This window comes from Silurus meridionalis, chromosome 10 (genome assembly GCF_014805685.1).
Source record: "Silurus meridionalis isolate SWU-2019-XX chromosome 10, ASM1480568v1, whole genome shotgun sequence".
Lineage (NCBI taxonomy): Eukaryota > Metazoa > Chordata > Actinopteri > Siluriformes > Siluridae > Silurus > Silurus meridionalis.
Genome location: NC_060893.1, coordinates 10,844,790 through 10,865,697, shown reverse-complemented (window position 1 = coordinate 10,865,697; position 20,908 = coordinate 10,844,790). Strand labels below are relative to the sequence as shown.

Genomic DNA, 20,908 nt, shown 5'->3' with positions numbered 1-20,908 from the left:
GTTTGCCAGCACCGGTTGCACCACTGATGAGTTGCACTCCAAAATAAATTGTCCCAACAGGGCACAACTTTCAAATTTAGTTCAAAGAGGCTAAACTTCACCTAATCCGGACACTATAACACGAATCATGTTTTGATAAATAATATAGGAAATCTAGGACATTTCTTACATCCCCATAACTTTTAAATTGCCCATGATTATAGCCTAATTAGGGCAAAGTTGGAGTTATTTGAGAAATATGAAATCCTGTTGTGACTCTCACAGCTGGCAAAGTATAAGCACTAAGACTACTTCAGACCTAATTTTCTAAAAGCTTCAGAACTTCGCATGTGCATTTGTGTGATATAATATCACTGAGTGCACACAACTCTTTTGCAATAGGATAACATGAACATTCATGCAGGACTAGTCATTAAAACATATTCAATAGTTACGGAAAAAGAAATCATACACTGTCTCCAAAATTAAAAAACATGCAGTGTTCTCAAACATTATTGGCACCATAATGAAAAAAGTGTATTAAGAATTATTCAATTTTTCCATTCAAACAACAGGAGATATCCATTTGTCTTAATTATCTGTGTTTTAACAAAACTATTCCTATTAGAGCTTTTTTTTCATGTGTGAAATGATTAATATCCTTAAATCCTGCACATTCTTTATTTTATTTTTTTTGCTTGTTCTCAGTGTCTGGGCACTTTCCCTGTTATACATACACATGTAAAATTGTGTTATGTCGAACCAATCAGGAAATAATTCTATAAAATAAACAAGCAGTGAAAAAAACCTAATTAAACACAATTACGGCAATAAAAATGTTTCACATGCCTGAAACAATGGGAGATTTGTTATTTTTTTGTAACTGGACCCATGGATACACAGTCTAATTCCTCACCATGTAAGTACGTTGGTAAAAGAGAAAGATCACAAGTTTAACACTGCAAAGTCTGGCTTTTTTTTTTGCTTGTTTGTTTCAAAAGTTTCAAAGATCAAATGTTAATCACCTCAGAACAACAAGCTATTCCAAAGCATCAGAATAAAGAGAACCTTCATGAGACCATCTGACAAAATTCAGCACTTAAACTTCACTGAGCATCATTAGAATGACAGCTGGGATCATGTTGTGGCCATATGAAGCATTAAGCTTCATATACCTTAATGTGTATAATTGATTTATATTTATTATTTTCATTTTTATTTTTACTTTAATCTTTACTTTCTTTTACTGTGAGCAACTGCAACCAAACAATTTCCCAATAGGATCAATTAAGTATTCTGATTCTGATTCTAAAAACTAATATTTTGGTCAGTCACAATGTCAGAATGTTTGGTGGTAACAGTGGACTGTAAATAATGAGAAATATAAATGTAAAATACTGAGGTAGATCACTGATCATTCATTTTGTACACTTTGGTGGTTCAGTACAATCAAATCTGCTAAGTAAGTAAGCTCTTTCACCTGAAAAAAATCTGGGTGTCTTTTCAAGAAGGACCAGACCAGGGTTTAGATAGAGCTTCTGAAAAGGCCTAACCCTAACCCAATCTATTTCAATGTATATTCTACACAAAAAGGGTTAAAGTGTGAAACACAAAATTACATTATTGCAATGAGCATCTTGGTGTCCAGGTTTGAACTCTACTGAAAACCTTTGTAATTGAAGGTGGAATTCTACATGCACAAAAAAAGGAGCTCGAAAATAATCTACAAGGAAAAGTGGACAAAGATCCCTCTACAAGTGTCTCAATTCTTGTTAGACATTACAGAAAAAGCATTGGTGCTTTAATCCCCCCGACTCCCCAAGGGAAGGCTGTACAAAAAAATAATGTTTATTGTCGCACACAAGGACAGTATTGAGAATAATTTTTCTAGTTTGCTTGTAAGCTGAAGGTGGCGTATAGAATCAGCCATGATACAAGTGTCGCAGGACCGACATAAGTTATTTCTATGACCAGACAGTGGCAGCTTGGCCAGGAAGAAGCTTAACCTCTCAACCTTGTCTTAACCACTCAGACATCACTGCCAATAGAAAGAGGGGTCAATTATTTAACAACCACTGTTTTAACTACCACTTCTAGCGTTTAAAAACAGATTTAAGGTTTAAATAAAGCTATACAGTATATTTGTATACTTGAGCTCAAATGCAATTTTTGGCAAGTTTGCGTACCTCTGTTCTTTTTATGAAGTGCTGTTCTATTTTCTCCTCTCAAAGAGTTCCAATATTACTTCATCAGTATACAGCACTTGTTTCCAAAATGCAGTGGATTTATATACATCGTATACTTCTGACTGTGTATTTTGTGACGAGGTTGCAGGTTAGGTTTTCCTCTGATGACTCTTCCATGCAGTTCAAGTTTGTTTAAGGAATGCAGCACAGTAGAACATAGCACTACAACTTACAAGTCTTAGCTAAACCTTTACTTTGACTTTCTTCCCATTTGGACAGGTCTAGCTAAACAAATCTTTAAATTTTGCTTTGATTTCCACAAATCCTTTTAACTGCTATTTCTTAATGACATTTTGGGCAGTTGAAATTGCTAACTGAAAGCATTTTCATCTCTTTTTATAGCCTTTCCTCTCTTTAGTGGGCATTAATTATCATAATTTTCAGAGTGTTAGCACAAGGTTTTAAGAGTCAGAGAATTTATTATGCACCGATGACAATTTCTACTGACAATTCTTGACCTGAGCAATGAGTCCAATAATGGGCCAATTATGGTCTAATGAGTTAATTAGTTTTTGAGATTTTATAACCGGACAAATAATTACAATTTTTTTCTGGTTTTTATGTTCATCAGATCTATCTGTGCATTAAAACTGAAGAAAATGTGTGATTGACCATGCGTGCCCAAAATTTGTTTGAACTATATTATTTATTATCAAGGCACTCTTGATGAATTAAATAATGAATAAAACAATTTAATAAAAACAAAAAACTCTGCTTTCATTAATATATGTGTGGCATAATTACTGGCACCCCTATGAGTTCATATCTGTAAAATATTTTTGAAGAATTTTCCCATTAATATTTCAATCAATTTTACATTGTAGTATTGAAGGATGACTAGGAACAGGAAATTGTTTGACAATAACCTTGTTTATCACCGGTGTATAAATATGTGATAACACACAAACCAATCACTAGGGGTGTAATGGTTTTTACAGCAACTAATAAACTTATAAACTTAATTGCTTATACATTTATAAAAAATATTTACCTTAATCCATGTAAAGAATAACTGTCATCAACTTTGTCACAATACAATCACGCCCAATAATATAGTCCCACCCCTGAGACTTGATTGACAGCTTTCAGTGCAAGGCAACGGAAATGCAAATGCAAAAGAAATTGCGATTCCATTTAAGTTTGGCAGTCTACACATGCAACACAAAGAAAGTGAAGACGTGAAAACGTGGTAATTGGTATTGCAATTCAAATATGACATGTTCATAACTCGTAAGACACGGGAAATACAGTTGCGAATTGACTTTTTGCTTTTCCATCTAAAATTTGACATTTACAAACGGTAATGCAAGATTTGCAATTGTGTTTGGATTATGTCACAATTTATGCGTACACATATGGAACACGCAATTGCAAATACAATTTGCAAATACCTTTCAAAATTTGTCCAGAATATCGTTCCTTATTCATTGCTTGTAGTTTTTTTATTAATGCAGTTTATCATTATTATTAACATTTGTGTTCATCATCATGAACAGTTAAACATGAACAGTTTACATTTTTTAAACAATTTTTAATAAAATGCCTGCCTGGTTAAATTATATATAAAATAATATTAGTATATAATTAATATAATAATTAATATATATATATATATATATATATATATATATATATATATATATATATATATATAATATTGATATTAAATTGAGTAATCATTTAAATTGCCACAAAAAAAATGGTTAAATAAAATTGAAAAAAGTGAAGAAAATGTAATTCATTAGTATATACATTTGTTAGACCCCATTTGGGTAATACAGATGTGTATGTATGTGTGCGTGTGTTTTACATGTAATATTGAATTTTCTAAAGATATGATCTTAACTGTTCTATTAATTTCAGCATATTTAACAAATGTCTTCATTCCTTCCATCCTTTATTCATTCACTCCCTCGATATGAGGAATTGTCAGGATTTTCTTCTTTTAGGAGAAATTCTTGAAACTAGACATAAAACGCTAAAGAATCCACAGCGCTGGCGTTAGCCGCTAGCCACTTCTTTAGCGTTTTCATGAACGTGCAAAATAAATCTTATATCCGGTATGCAGAGAGTAGCCAAAGTGACACTGCACTCAACTCAAGATTATGTTTTTTTTATACCCCTTTCATAGTTGTGTATGTTTCTCAAGTTTAATAAGAATTTTAAAAAATGCACTTGAAGTGGGAGGCAGAGACTAAACAAACTTGTGGTCCGCCACTTAATACATTTCTGGGTAACTCAAATTTTAATTGTGTTCTGCATGTAAAAAGGACTTGTGTACCGAACCGAAAACCATGCACCGGAATATTTTGGTATGAATACGTGTACCGTTACACCCCTATTCATCACAGTGGGTTAGATTAGGCCAGATAGATTTGCAAAATGAGAAGTGGCTATAAGAAAATAGCAAAAGAATTGAAAAATGCCCATTTCCTCTACCAGGACAATAACTAAAAAGTTCCACTCAACTGGAAATGTTATTTATCAGCCTGAAAGTGGTTGATAAATTGAAAACCTGGAAGAGGTTGAACCTGTGTGTCTATATTGTCTCAACTCACTGTGATGAAGATATTTCAAAAGATTCATATAGTTCAAGTAGTCCAAGGGTCATCGCTGGAAAATAGCCGAAATTATCCAAGCCTATATCTCGACATTATCTTAATCATCATCACTACAGGTTGTTTGTAAAGGTTCTTCAAGAAAAAGCCTCTACTCACATCCAAAAACAAACTCAAGCATCATCTCTTAGACAGACACTACTGAAACTTCAAATGGGATCTGGTTCTATAGTCAGATAAAACCAAAATGGAGCTTTTCAGCAATTAAACACCAGATATTCCAACATAACATAGCAAACACCAAAATCCATACAGACACAAAAATCGAGGTCTTTTTATGGCACAGACCCCTGACCTGAATCCTATAGAAAACCTGTGTGGTGAACTGAAGAGAAGAAAACACCAGCATGGACCTTTTGAAAGATCTGGAGAGATTTGGTATAGAGGAATTGTCTCAGATCCCTTGGTATGAATTCTTAAACCTCATCAGGCATTATAGCAAAAAAAAACTATTTTGGCAAAGCTGTATAGCAATATAGTCACATATACTGTATATTTAAAAAATATATTTTGTAAAAAACCTTTTGTTTAATACCCATGCGAGCACAAGTATTTGTGAGGTTTAATTTTTTTTACAAAAGGTTAACCAATAAATACAAATTTACAAAAGACTTCTTTACGCAAAAGTATTCAACGTTCGTGAAGGGCACTGTAAGCGTAATTTGTTTTTTGTTCTTTTCATGACAGTTGTCAATCATTCTGGAAGGCATGGTATGTAATAGGCATCGAAGCATTTTAGCTGTTTGAAAAATCCATATTAAAATAAATATATAAACGTATTCCTTGTCAGTGACTCGTCATTTAAGCTGCATATAACATAATATTATGCACAAAAGTAAGTAGGAGATAACCTGCTTTTGAGCTATGAACTTTTAGAAAATCAATTTGGGTTCAAGGACACATCCACATCAATAATTCGCAGATATATAAGCCAGTAAGAAAACAATCTTTTGTTATTCATATGTCTTCCTATGCAGCATGCTGTTAAATATTATGTGATGAAGTAATGGTTTCTAATAGTCCACCTGTTCAAAAAACTATTCATTGCATAAAAGGCTGCGTGAAAGAAGAATGTGTGTTAGTTTATGGATATACTGTAGTGTATCTGCAAAAAAAAGTTTCAAAGTTTACATAATAGGTACAGGTACAGACACCAGTGGACTTTGGTGTGCTAATAATGATTTCATGCTCTGGTGCTTAGGAAGTCTTCTGACATGTTCTGGCACACTGGCTGTCTCAGATGTTCATGAAGATCTTTGTGTTAATCTGAGAGTGATTTGAAATCAAGTTATGCTCAGAAAAATAGCACAAAAGCAGTATCTTCACTGGTGGACAACCTTAACACTGTTTACATACAGGATGCTTCAACAACCTTTACGCAAACATTCTACACACTGCCGGGTGCAAGACCTCAAACTGCTGAAGATCAGAGGTCTTATGTCATTATGTCAAGAGGCCATCTGCTTGGTCATCGCTGTGCGATCTTCTCTGTTTTGGAGGATATGGGCTTGAACATGTTCAGACACTACTCTGTTATACTTTCAACTGAAATCAAATGTGATGGGGGTTTTTTTTGGTAAAGTTCATCAAATCAGGTGCTTCTAGATCAGCACCAAGCATTCAAATCAGAGTCTCTTCTTAACAAATTCAATCCTTGGTATTTGTGAATGTTGCAGACTTTTCGATGCAGGACTATCAGATAAACGAGTAATGAAAGTTCCAGCTCCAGGATTTGGAAGGCTTTAACGCACAAACCCTTGTCCTGTCCTGAGTGTTGAGTTAAACAGTATTGGCTGTGGTGGTAAGAGTCCACTTTAAGCAACCAGACACTGGAAGCCACAAGTTTTGGGCTACTTTCTGCCCACTGTCTTTGTCCGGCCAATAAAAACAGCCACTCTAACCAAGCTACTATATTAATAGGTGTCTGTTGTTTTTATTCCACATGGCTACATGAAAACATTTGGCCAGGATGAAACACAGCACAGGTTTGTATAATGTGTAGAAATGTAAATGTTTTGGTTCTGCTATTGAAATTGGTTGGCTCCTATTAAAGCACTAGTGTTATGGAATAACATTTATTGGGCAGATTACAGAGTTTATGTCATATCAGAGGGCACAGCTTGTTTTTTTATTGGCCCTGCTGGGGAGAGTCAGTCAGCGCACCGCCAGGTGACAGATTTCACCAAGGCACAGTAACAGTGAGAAAGAGAAAGCAAAATATTGTTGTCTGACATGCCAACTAATAAGTAATTATAGGCTAGTCCTTCACAGATGGCAGACCCCACACTGCTGCTACTTGAAGAGAAAATAAGCCATCGCTCCCCACAATGTGAGTAAGTACAAGAATAAGCTTTGCTTAAGCCAGATAGACTTCATATGCACCTGGCTGACTGATTGGAAGTCCTCTTGTGACTTTAAGAACTAAGAGTAGAGATGTTACCCCCTGTAGGCATATATGATAAAAGCATCTAACAGTGCAAGAGGTAAGCCTTCCCAGTGGGAGTCCTTATAAAAACCTCTGTCAAGTCTCTCTCATTTTCACACTGCCAAAAAAAAAGAATAAATGCAAAAGCCATGCAATTAAACTTTTGTTTTTTTCATTTTATAAGACTGCATATATTTGTTGAATTCAACAAAAATATATCTCCATCCCTTAATATGTGTCCCCTCTGTGTGCTGAACAGCATACAGGCAATGCAGTCGACTGGTCCAGTAGCAGTGTAGCACACAAACACACAAGACAGTGCAACAACTGTAACCGTATCAAAGACACATGCAAAATGCAATTGTACTCGCAGTTATTTTTGAACGTTTGCAATTTATGCATTGAAAAATCATTTAAAAACCAAGCTTGCCTAATTAAAACAGAGCTATAGGCACTGTCGAAATAGTCATTTTATTAATAATAAAAAAAAAACATCCAGCGAGGGACTATTAAAAATGACGATTGAATCTGTTTAAACAACAGGAGTTAACAGATCTCAGGTTTTCCAACAAAATTACCCACTGGGAAAATCAATATTATTTGTCACAAATGTTTTTGGGAGACTCACAGTGTGCAGCCATTCATTCTGCTAAAAGAATTTCATGTGTATTAGTAGAGAATCTGTTACAGTAGCTTCAATTTACTTCAAAATATATTTAAAAAATGTTTTACTATGATTTACTATACTGTGTAGAATATGGAGTGTATATACATATTACCTATGTGTGTTTGCATCTCTCTCTCTATCTATCTATCTATCTATCTATCTATCTATCTATCTATCTATCTATCTATCTATCTATCTATCTATCTATACCCACACACACACTGTATGTGATCATATACGATATGCAAATAAATAAGGAATCTTTACTTGTAATATCAACAAAGCCAAGTGCAACCATTTTGTGCAGCACTAGCTGATAACAGCTCATACGTGGCTTTCTCAACTTTGGAAAAAAAACCCAGACATTTGGCTAAAGTACAATTACCAACACAGCTTCAAAGCTGAGTAAAGGGCCCTTTAAAGTAACTGCAAATTGATTTTCATTTCAAAACTATGCCCATCCTTTCTAGTCTGCTTTTAGAATAAATGCCACAGCTCATTTTAAATCAACAACAAGCGCACCTTGGCTAATAGCATCAGTATCTGGGAGAAAAGTAACAGAACTTTCATTAAAGTCACAGTCACAGCAGCACAACTATCTCACACAGTCTGACTTTCTTTTGCCATTAATCACACCATTAATATTGATTATTTCCAAATGTCTTCCTCCAGAGGTGAGGGATGCTGCACCGTGATAATGGTGCCTTTTCTCTTCATTAATGACTTTAGCAGACACATAAGCCTACTGCTCTGCACCATCAGGTATCTTGCAAGCACCAATGCTGAATTACGATTTTAATACAGCAGGAGTGAAGGTGCTACTGGTTCAGCTTTACCAGCATTACCTGCAGTGAGATAGATTTTTTATCACCACAATATAAAGGTTCATATTTGAACCCAGTAATTCTTTATAAATACAGAATGAAGATGATGAGGAGTATGATAACAATTATAACAATAAAAATATGAATGAATATATAAGGATGGATATTGTGTGATGTGATATGTGGTTACTGTGTAAAGAATTAAAATGAGAAAAAACACATTCTTATTGAAGTGGTTTACTCTGTCAGATTCTGTGGATCATTTTAAAGAGCAGAGTTTGAAGCAATGCACTGACTGTTATTAGTTGGCTTAGTTATAGATAAACTGAGCATGAAAAAAGTATATTCAATTAACAGTATTTTATAGCCAGTAGTGTTACTGGATATAACAAATTCATGCAGTATGAAACACCAAAACACACTACACACACTATATCAATTTCAGTAAGCCATGAAATATTCATATTATATTCTATTACTTCTTTTACTTGCCTTATACATTTGAGGATGAATAATGAATTAAAGCCACATTTTGGAGGAGGGCTTGGTGGTTCTATGACATACCCACCAAAATTAAATACACTTGTTGCTGTAATGGGTGAGTTAGGAGCAATATGTATTGATTGGAAAGGTTTGACATTTTTCTAAAAAATATAATAATAATTTGTAAAACACAAATTCGAACAGATTAGCAACTTCTAGTAAGAATGAATGGCATGGTTGAGTGAACTTAATACAACTTTGACTTGTATGGCTTGAATGGTGTGCAATAAAAATAAGTTGTGAGATTGTGTTTGTGCTGGATACACAGTAAAACAAGTGAGAATTAGTTCATTTTATATTTATAGAATTTTTAATATGTGTGTACATTGTTTGAATGAATGAATTAATGAAAATTAAAGAAAAGTGCACATGCATTAAAGGACAAGAATATCGAAGCAATCTGGAACACACTGACTAATCACTACGTTATACAGATAGTTATAATGTATAATGTTATAATGAAGTAAATGAAAGCTGGAGACAAAGATTGTATCAACCTGATCTTTTAACCGCAACTGTTATTGCATAAACGGCAATAAAATGTAAAGGTCTGCAAACACAGCTGAGGTTTTGCACAAGTCAACAGGTAGAAACTCAAAGTAAATTTGAAACAATCCTGTTCAGGGCCTTGTAAGTGAACACTGTGTTTCTGTCTATCGCCCATTCACAATGTTACATAACAGAACCGAGACGGCCTTTTCTTTTCTTTCCTTTTTTCCCTTCTCTGCTTTCCTTTGCCTCCCAGATGCACTTTCGTCTCTTTAGTACTAAATCTCGGGGTGAATATAGGTCAGCGGGTTAGAAGTGAAGCACGACCACACTTTTTTTCACCAGAAAAGCCAGCTTTAAACACGGATAAGCTGTAATATCATGCCTACCTGCTGCTATGTGCTTTTACATAACAAGTCAATTCTCTGGGAGTGAAACAGGGGGATCATAATGAATTCTTAAAGGTAGAAGGGGGAAAAAGTTCATGATTACAAAAGTTGTTAGAAAAGCTGAGTAAGAACTGAACCACCTCCTCTCTCTCTCTCTCTCTCTCTCTCTCTCTTTCTCTCCCTCGTTCCTCTGTTTATGGCAAAACTTGTTACATAACCAGATTACATTCCTCCCTTCCTCATATCAGCGCCTAAATATACCCTTCCAATGTGAAACCTAGACAAAAGAATGCAAGATATACAACACACACGAACAGAATTCCCTAAACCCCATAAAAACTTCATCCGGACGTGATTTTTGGAATCTGAATGTTTTGTGAATGTGAGCTACATTTTTCCGCTCAACCCGGAGCAGCTCGGTTGAATGGATTGAGCCGAGGGGGCGTGGTTAAACCAGTCTTATACTGTCTCTACTGTAAAACACCGACTGCTCCTAATCGGCCCCGAACTCGATCCTATCAGTAATTTGGGATCATGTCGGTGATCCTTCCGGTCACTGCAGGGTTTCTGCATGGTTTCTTTCCCCCCCGCTGATGTGGCCGTAGTGCCGGAGGGTCGCTGCGAGCTTCCCCTCTCCGTATACCGCGCGTGACACCTAACCCCCGGAGCGCGTGCGCTGGCACGCGAGCTCCACTGACAGCTTAAAACGTGATAAAAGAACAGAAAGACCCATGCCGCTGCATGCCTTCAGAGCACGCGCATCCCGGGACGTGGAGCTCGTGGGTTCAAGTGGCTGGGAGGGGGGGTGGGTGGGAGTCCAAGTGTCCGAGAAAAGTTCCGTTAAAATGTTCAAATCAATATTATCGCATTATCAATCCCGATTTCCCATATAATTTTTTGCATTTCTTTTTTAAAGAAGGCGCATTTGCGTGATGATCTGGAAGCCCGTGTTGTCATGATGAACAGATACATTTTTGTCAGTCTATACTGTAACACTTTTACTGTTATATTTCCCCGAATACGGTCTCTATTAGGCTTTCGATTTAAAAAAAAAAAAAAAAGAAAGAATACAAAAAAACCCACTCCGGTTTCTAGAAGCACATCTTCTCCACGCCTGAAGTTGATCCTGCCAAAGAATTCACTTTGAACTTTGCTGCATGAGCGCTTCTGCTAATGTAGACAGATGTGGGGTTTTTTGTATTTTTTTTTCCCAAGTACACTTACCTCTGTTGGTGCTGGAACAGCTGTGTCTGCGCACCGGCGCTTGGTGCTCGGCTTTCCGCAGAGCGTCCAGGTTCAGCGGGCTCTCCCTGACCGCGCTCGCCGCCTCGGAGGCGCTCTTACCCGGCTCGCTCGTCGGATCAGGAGGCGACTCCATGTTGTATTTCAGAATGCTTTTTAAAAAAATCTAATATTTTTTATTTACCGCTTGCTATATCACGAGCCGTCGCGTTGAGATTTCGTGCTGAGACGCTTCGTCTGGCTGGGTAAATTTACAGCTGAAGTAAGAATTGTTTAAAAAAAAAAAAAAAAAAAAAAGAAAGAAGGCGAGTGAAAGCAGGAGGGTGCGTGGGTCTGATTGTCCACTGGCAGCGCTAGAGAGAGCTCCTTCAGCAGCAGCAGCACCGGGAAAGGGAGAGGCTGTCAATAGCCGATGAATGGATGTGAGCGCTCCTTAAAAGCCCTCTCACACTGAGCCCGAGCTCTTTCATGCCCTTATATTAGGTTTCACGGATATATGTCGACATATTTGCCAAATCCGAGATGCTATATAATGCTGTATAGTGTAGATGCAACAACTGCCTGGGTACATTAGAAGGCACAGTATTTGCAAATGGAGATTTTACACTCACCTTTACCTCGGTTCATGTTTTATACATGAATTCATCATTTCATACAAATAAACTTTTAACACTGATTGTATTCTGAATAAAACCAAAACCCTCTATTAGTTTTTAGTGTCATCTTCATTGAGGATCGCTGTGGACTTGTGCGTAGCCTATCCCAGAAATACTGGGTGTGTGTGGCTGCAATTTGGATTGGACACCAGTACATCACCATGCACACACATTCACATCTAGGGGGGAAACTGGCAAACCTGGAGAAAACCTTCTCAAAGACTTGAAAAACATGCACAACTCGAGACAGACAATAACCCCAGCTCAGGACTGAAGGACTAAAGGGGGGGTAGACAGGGGCCTAAGGAGTCCCTAGGGAAGGGAAATTACACAACCCAGGGCAGGAGGTGGTGTAATGTACCTGTTTGAGGGGTCAAAATCAGTGCCGATGCCCCTGTTATGCACCTTGTGTTGTTTCAACATCACTTTGTTGTGTTAAAATAATATAAAGAGGATGTGTATTAAATACAAATTGCAATTTTGGAAACACATGAGCTTAGACATGTGTTAATTAACTAGACCTGATCGAATAGTTTATTGCATAGACAGTTTGTAGCTATTGAAAATATGTCTTGTAAGTGTGTGTGTGTGTGTGTGTGTGTGTGTGTGTGTGTGTGTGTGTGAGATAGAGAGAGATTAGTGAGAGCCTGATCTCCCTCAGTAGATTGAGTTGGTCTGAATTCACATCGACAGCACGCAGCTGACCAAATCCTTCACTGCCTGTCACTGTGGAGGAAACTTTCCCGAGTGTTAATAAACACAACCATTCCGTCGATGAAACCTGATCACATGACCGTGTGACTCTCCCCTAAGCTGCTTTTTTCCCGGCAACTTCTGTCTCTGCGTGCCAATAATTACACACACACACACACACACACACACACACACACACACACACGCCTGCTACACGTGATCAGCGCCGACGCTTCAAACCCCGCCCCCTCGGAAGCAGCGCACGTGGACTTTGGCATGGTCGTGTAAAAGCCGTGGGCTGTCAGCAGCAGCAGCGCGCCTCAGGAAATGAACTGCAGCAGCCCAGAAAACAAGCAACAACGTGACTCTTGCAAATGACTTTCGCAAAGAAAATGTTCTCTTGTGGCAATATAATTGTGGCTCTTCCAACTAACTGTAACACACACGGAAACGAGCTGATTTTTGGGGTGTTTAACATTTAACACAAGATACAGATTTCTGGGTTTGTTTTGTTTTTAAAGCAAAAAAATATTAATGAAAAATTCAAATGTTTACATTTATTTATGCATTTTTTTTACACTATTTAGTCTTCATTTTATCAAACATGCATATATTTGCATACAAAATAAGACAAAAAATTGAGTCTTTTGGTGGTAAATTGAAAATATATTGTTTTACTCCGCAGACACTTTCGGGTGAAAGACATACAGAAAAGTGTGTTCGAATACCAGCCCAAAGTCTAACATTAATCCAACAAACCATAATCGTTTACTCATCTGGAAATATTGCTCTGGATCTGTTTGTGAATTATGTACAAATCTTACAAATGCAGTTCATCCTGAAACAGAGGCCTTAGTTTCATACTAATTAAATAACTGATTTTGAGAAAGAGAGAAAAGATTTTTCAAAGGTTTCTGATATGATAATAACAAATATATATTATAGAAAAGGAAACAAGCTTTCCAGTTAAATCTATTACATAACGTGGCTATGCTGATTGGGTGGAGTTTAAAGTCAAACACACAAGAAAAAATGTTACAGATATGAATTTTTTAAGAATTCCAAGGTAAATGAGGCCAAAACTGCCATTTGTACCTGCAATGTTATAATGTGTAATTAAATACTACACAATCCAAACAATTAAATTCCCAAAACAAGGATTTGACTTAAACAATAAAATGAGTATAAAGTTTAGATGTATATGTCATCTATCATGAGCAAAGTTTCTTTAATACTCATTTATGACTCATTTATGCCCTTGCAGAGCAATGTGCATTTATCTCATTTATACAACTGAGCAGCTGAGAGTTAAGAGAGAGAGTTGCCTTCCACAAACTCCCAACAGAGGCAGCTTGGCAGTGCTGAGATTTGAACTCACCACCTTCCCATCAAAAGTTCAACAGTTTAACCAATGTGCTACCACTGGCTTATTAAAGGCCACGAAAGCTTATGGAATAATTAAAGCTTATAGTGCACTATATAAAACTGTCTTCTTAAATGAAGGCCAGCTATTCCTGACACCCCAAAAGACGTGGTTGTTCATGTGAAACAACTAAGCCTATGCCATTCTTAATAAGACTCTATTGTCTGTTCATGCCGAAGTAATGATCATCTAACAACAATAATGCAGTTGCATGAGCTAATACACAGCATCTGCAATTCTACAACTAAAAATCAACCAACTCGGTGCTCAGTTTCATGCTTTTTCATGCGTGCCTCTCTTGTTGACACTGTGTTTGCACTGATGATAGCCCCCAGCCAAATAAAATCCATCAGCAAACTTCAAATTGCAGCAAGACATCAAGCTCTCTCTTTCATACTGCAGCCCTCTTTCTTTGCACAATAAGAAATCGGGTTTGACACACAGAGTACCTTTTTGTTTTTATGCTGTTTATTTCAGGGAGAAAACAATTCCATATTGTGCTGTGCCTCGCAAGATGACAGTGCTTGCCATTCTAATTGGAAGCTGAACTGTAGTCAGGTAGGCTTTTCATTAAGTAGGAAATATATGGAAAGAAATGCTGGTGAAAAAAACTTTACAGCTTTTGAAAAATATAAGAAGAATCACTCAACGTTCACAGAATTAGGCTTCTTGGGCCCGCAATATAATTATTACTATTACAAGAAATACATTGAATAATACAAGTAATCTTTTTTTTCCATTTCTGACAGTTATAATATAGAAATTATAATTGCTCACAATGTATTTAAAAACATTTTCCCCAAAGAGCTGGTGAATGCATCGATTTTTCATTACAGCATGGTTCTAACTGTAGGTTCAGATGTAATTCAAATATAATGTTTGTATCAATTTGCTCATTTTAATATGCTTTTACTTTTATAATAAAAGCTCATTCACAGGGAATTGTATGGTGGACAGTTTTTATAATTCAATGCTAATAATAGATGGATTAAATACACGTTGTTATTTAACAAAAGGACTGTATACTTATATATTGTTCCAATATTTAGTTAAGGGTATCAGAAGTCAATTAAATTTACACATTGAATTTTTTCTGTATCATTTATTCTGACGGAGAACAAAAAAAGACCGTGAAAGGAAGTACTGTTCATAGCTTCAAGAACGAGCTTTTTTTAATGGTCATTCCATGTGCAAAAATAAATGTCTTTTTAAAAAAGTGTCTTGTCATTAAACAAAAATGGTTATCTTTGACAAATTGCTGTGGTATAAAAGATAGAATTTTTAATTGTGGTTTCTTAAAAAAAAATCAGGGTACTATAAAGCACAGGCTGATTATTTTACTATCACAGCATGCATTGATGTTTTATTCTTTAGTAAAGGCTTTAATTATTTTTTAACATTAGTGATAATCAAGGCCAAATCAGAAGCTATTTTCTTCTGTTTACTGTTATACTGGAATTTTTTGAAGTCATGTATTCACAGGAGAAACTTTATTAAGAATCTTTCCTTCCATTATGAAGAAGAGAATTGAATAATTCTTCCCTACACAAAAAACCCACATGAATGCCCACAAGAAAACCTAACATCTAAAGGATATCTCATTTAGCAACAGAATTTAGTCACGATTTAAGAAAATTGAAATCAGAGTTGACATCTACATGCAAGTCCTGATCAGACATGTTTAACTCTCATAAAACTCGAATTATTGCGATATGTGCATTAATCTCTCCATTAAGCAGTGCTCGCTGCATCTTGTTTTCTATGTGTCATATTCTGCTGATGTGTTTTGTTTTCCATGTGTCATATTTTGCTGACATTCTATGTTGTTATATTGGTTTCACACCCGTGTATGTGTTAAATATTCTCCTACGATGCTGAAAGAGCATGTAAAGCCATGACAGCTGGCCTGACTAAAACATGGTTTCACAGCTACTGCTATCCTACTAATGGGCGTCTCATTTGAAGCTCTCCACAACGCTGGAAAAGCAGCAACTTCATTACACCTCATAATATTTCCCGCATGGATCATTCTTTTGGCGAACGCCTCGTTTATTTCTTTCTTCACTTCGGTCCTTTTTCTAATTAAAGACAGTGATATGATAAGCTAGGTGTTAATGTAGTCAACAAAAGACAACAAAATTACTCTTACAGTCCTAAATCTCTTTGTCCCTTTTCATTAAAAATTTTACACAATAAATATATTATGTGCTTTTTATTTCTGATGGGGCGTTTCCATGTTATGGGACTTTATTCATTTGTTTAGGAACATTTACTGCTATGTCATGAGTTTTAATTACACTACAAACACCTTTTGAGTGTGGAATGTCGTTAGGCTTGTCCTCATCTGTTTGCCATCATCTCTTTCCTCAGGGTGGTTCTCTCATTGGTTGCACTGCATTTCTCTCATTACAGCACGCCTATAGTATCAAACAGCATTTTTATGATCATAAGTACTAAGTGAAATTAAAAGCAAATAAAGTCTATGTTTTAACTGACAAGTGTGTATGTAGATGTGCAGGAGGAATAAATGCACATGATCTTTGTAAGTGTTGTAATACATTGTTTTGAGGGTGTAGATTTAGCGGCATGCTCTTTACACTTATAACAGATCTACTGTTTTGTTAGGAAAATATATACACCTAATAACTCATGTGGTGGGCCTCAACTTATAACTGCATACAAACTGCACTGCCAGGGAGAAAAAGGAAGAAGTTATGTAATGAAAAAAAGCCCAAAATTTTATTGATCTTTTTATGATATCAGACTTTAGATACACCATTAAGATCAGGGTGTTGACTTTGTGGTTGCATAATGTTTTATTGTAATGTAGTTGCAGTATTTGCTTTACTTTGTGTTCTACAATGGGTGTCTGATATACAGCATAGTCTTCCTTCAGATAAATCTTTTCCTAGATCATATGTTGGAAACCATCATCATTTAATCCTACTGTCAAGCACAAGCTAAAACCGAACAGATGCGTCCAGAATACACCCTACAAACACAGGCACGCTGTATATCAAGAGTTGAGATGCTTATTGTGTCTGCCATATTACACAATCCCTTTAATTCCCTGTGAGAACCACATAAATGAGTTTCCCAAAACGTTGTGCTTGTCCTTTACACATATATGAAACAAATAACACAGAAATATTGCCAAGGATTTCTCCTGCTCTTGTGAAAGTTTACGGCAAGGCAGTCCAAGAAAAGAAACATTCTCTGGGAAGATGCGTTTAAATTCCAATATTGCATTCTCAGCCCTTTTCTTGCACCAGAACAGATGAGCGCAATTCTCAATAACTTGGGCTGAACGGCATACAGCATATGCTGCTCCATGTTATTTATGCTGAGGTTTTCTTTTGTCATTAATAGTAGAGGAGTGTGTGGAAAAGCTGCAGGAATCTCAGGAGCTCATAATGCTCAGTGCTACACTATAAAGCACTGCTCAGAAGAGACGTGTAGGAAAAGATCTTTAGGGCATTTGCAGTTTCATGTCGGTGTTATTATGAGCAAAGCAGTTTTGTGCTCGGTGCTGTACAAAGTTTTCTGCACTCTAGTTTATGTCTGTCTTCAGCAACAAAGTATCGAAGATATTTTATGCATTAAGCAGAAGGGTGGTCACAAGAAATATTTATTCGAATTGGGATTTATTTTTTACTGCTTATTGCTCTTTACAGGAACATTTTTTCTAGTTAGGAATTTTTCATACATTATTTTTATTGCTCACAGCTCAAGGTCTCCGGTTCAATCTAGAGCTCAGATTACTCTCTGTACAGAGATTTGCATGTCCTCCCATGTGTCCCAATGGGTTTCCTCGGGTTCTCTCATTTCCTACCATCTCTCAAAAACACGCAGAGAGGTGAATTTGGTATCCTAAATTGCCCATGTACTCTGAATGTGTGCATGAATTGTGGATTGCTGTCCCAACCGAAGAGGTATGTGGGGCACGAGGGATGGGTTTCCACCTTGCAACCAGTGTTCCTGAGATAGACTCTACGTCCACCAAGTAAAAATGAGTAGAAGAATTATTTTATATACACATTATGACATTATAAGATTATGACAGGTGAAGTGAATAACACTGCTTATCTCTTTATCATGGTACCTGTTAGTGGGTGGGATATATCAGGCAGCAAGTGAACATTTTGTCCTCAAAGTTGATGTGTTAGAAGCAGGAAAAAGTAAGATATGAGTGAGTCGACAAGGGTCAGATAGTGATGGCTAGAAGACTGGCTCAGAGCATCTCTAAAACTGCAGCTCTTGTGGGGTGTTCGCGGTCTGCAGCAGTACCTATCAAAAGTGGTCCAAGGAAGGAAGAGTGGTGAACCGGCGACAGAGTCATGGGCGGCCAAGCACATTGGTGCACTTAGGGAGTGAAGGCTGGCCTGTGTGGTCCGATCCAACAAATGAGCAACTGTAGCTCAAATTGCTGAAGAAGTTCATGCTGTTAATGTTCGATGGGGCAGGACTGTTTTGGCATCAAAAGGGGACCAACACAATATTCAGCAGGTGGTCATAATGTTATACCTGATCTGTGGCCATTAGGTTATGCCTGAACGGTGTATATAAAACATAAAAAATGTGCAGACATGCGCAGTGCTCTAAATCTAGCACCATTATAATAAATAACACAAAAAAAAAACTGAGGGAAAACAGGGAAACCTTATATATAGTTATAAGTTATATAGTAAACCCTACAACAGAGAGCATTTAGAGAGCTAGAATCACACAGTGACAATTTTACAAAGATTATGTACAAAGATTCAAAGATTTAAAAGATTGTGTTGAGTGTGGTGCTGTGGATGTGATAATTTGAGCAAAAATATTCATAATAGCACCTTGAGTGAGATCGTGCCAATCTCTTAAACGTGAAATTAAAGTGGGAATTATCATAAACAGATGCCCACTCACTGTGTTTCCATTCAGATATTGATATTCAGTTCCAGCTGTGCTTCACAGTCATCATTATCATGTACAGAGCACCAGCCAGGCCTAATGAGCTTGAACACCAGTGTTACCTATTGTGACTGAAGGTAATTGTTTACACACTGTTTTTACTTGCATGATTGCTTTAAAAGAAGCTGGGAACGATCTTGTTTGCATTTGTTTGTGCTCCTGTTCAGTGTGTTCTGCACTTCTGTCACTGAGACACAGTCTAGCTTGCAATTCAAAACAGAGGATATGGTTAAAAAGCAAAAACAGGCAATTAATACGCTGCATGAGTAATTGTGTCAGTCACTGCGGGTACACTGTGGGTAAGAAATTGATTGACTTGACTTATGATAGCCTGTAGTGAGAGGAAATATGAAGACTGGGAGAGAACGTGTTGCTGTGTAAGTGCGTGGAAATAATTTATCCAGAAGAAGCAGAAAATAAAAAATATTCTGCAAAAGCAAAAAATGAAAAATCAGTAATTCTGTGCTTGAAATGCCATTGTGTATGTATGCATGCATGCATGTATGGATATATCTTTAAGACACCCTCCTACTCCTGCATTACTTATTGTCTGTCTCCAACAAACAGGTGTGACCCAACTGCGTGAAACAACCGACCGGTCACTAGTGAGATCTCTATGATGCATGCCTCAATAAATAATTGCTTCTCTTCACCTGCCCTCACATGTAAGCCCCTTGTGGCGGTCTAGACATATTTGTGGATGTGGATCTCTTTCGATCACGGTGGGCTTGACCAGCCAATGCAGGGTCCCTCCAGTCATTCAAGCTGACACTCTCTGTGGTGTTCAAACTTATATGATGAAAGCAAGAGTCATTTTTCCTGCAGCTCGAACAACTGAAATGAGAATGAAAAGGTACACTCGAACTTTACTTCATCGAATCCCAAACGTCTACAGTACAATTGGTAAAAGCTTGATGGAGGTCGGTGTTCCTGGGAAAAAAATTAGGTAGGACTATCACGTATCACTGAGATGAGACCTATTCTGTCTCTTCCTGCACCTCTCCCATGGTGCTCTGACCATCTGACCTCCAGCAATCCCTTCCAATCACCTTGACTCCAGCAGTCCTCCCTTTCTCTTTTTTCGGGTACAGCAGGATGACATGGAATGATGAGAAATTGGAGCACAGGAGAAAGCCAGAAAGGGAGAAAGTGCGTGAAAGAAAGAAAATGTACTAAAGAAAAAGTGAGACCATCAAGGGAAAACTCAAAGTGTCTGTCCTCACACGACTAATCATGCGGCCGCCATTCAACCCCCCCTCCTCCTCCACCCCAACCTCTGTGTTTAACGCAGAAAGGAGGCAAGGACGATGTGATATGACGGAGCCTTAATTTTTGGAGTGATGATGAATTGCTGCCGCCGTGCTACACTGGAGCAGGGGAAGGATGCGTCGGATGGGAGGCAGGAGGCGCTCCACGACTGCCCGTGTTTAAAAATGATTGATTAAGCTGACACTGGCACAGAAGTGCACGCTCGCTCTATTTTTCTCCCTCATTATGTAAGACAATATTTCAAATCAAAAGAGCAGCAGAAGAGGACAGCACAGGGCCCCAGACAGGACACTCTTCCGCTACAGACTGCACTACTACTGAGTTACACTATATTCACTGCAGATACTGACTGGCAATAACAAGCATTTTAAAACATACAGAAGTGCATATATTCAGAATTTTTATTATAATTTTATAAAAAAACTGTTAAAATTAAATTATATTACGCAAAAGAACACAGTCTATTATAAGTTATTTTTACTCTTCATTCCA

At 37.1% G+C, this 20,908-nt stretch overlaps 1 protein-coding gene across 1 annotated transcript in view; it reads right to left on the bottom strand.

Moving 5' to 3' along the window:
* Positions 1-11,844, bottom strand: part of roraa (RAR-related orphan receptor A, paralog a) — a 248,884-nt gene extending 237,040 nt beyond the window's left edge. Inside the window, exon 1 of the mRNA XM_046859208.1 lies at positions 11,405-11,844. Coding sequence (XP_046715164.1) covers positions 11,405-11,558 — 154 coding nt within the window. The 5' untranslated portion in view covers positions 11,559-11,844. The remainder of the gene's footprint in view (positions 1-11,404) is intronic.
* Between the last annotated feature and the right edge of the window lie 9,064 nt (positions 11,845-20,908).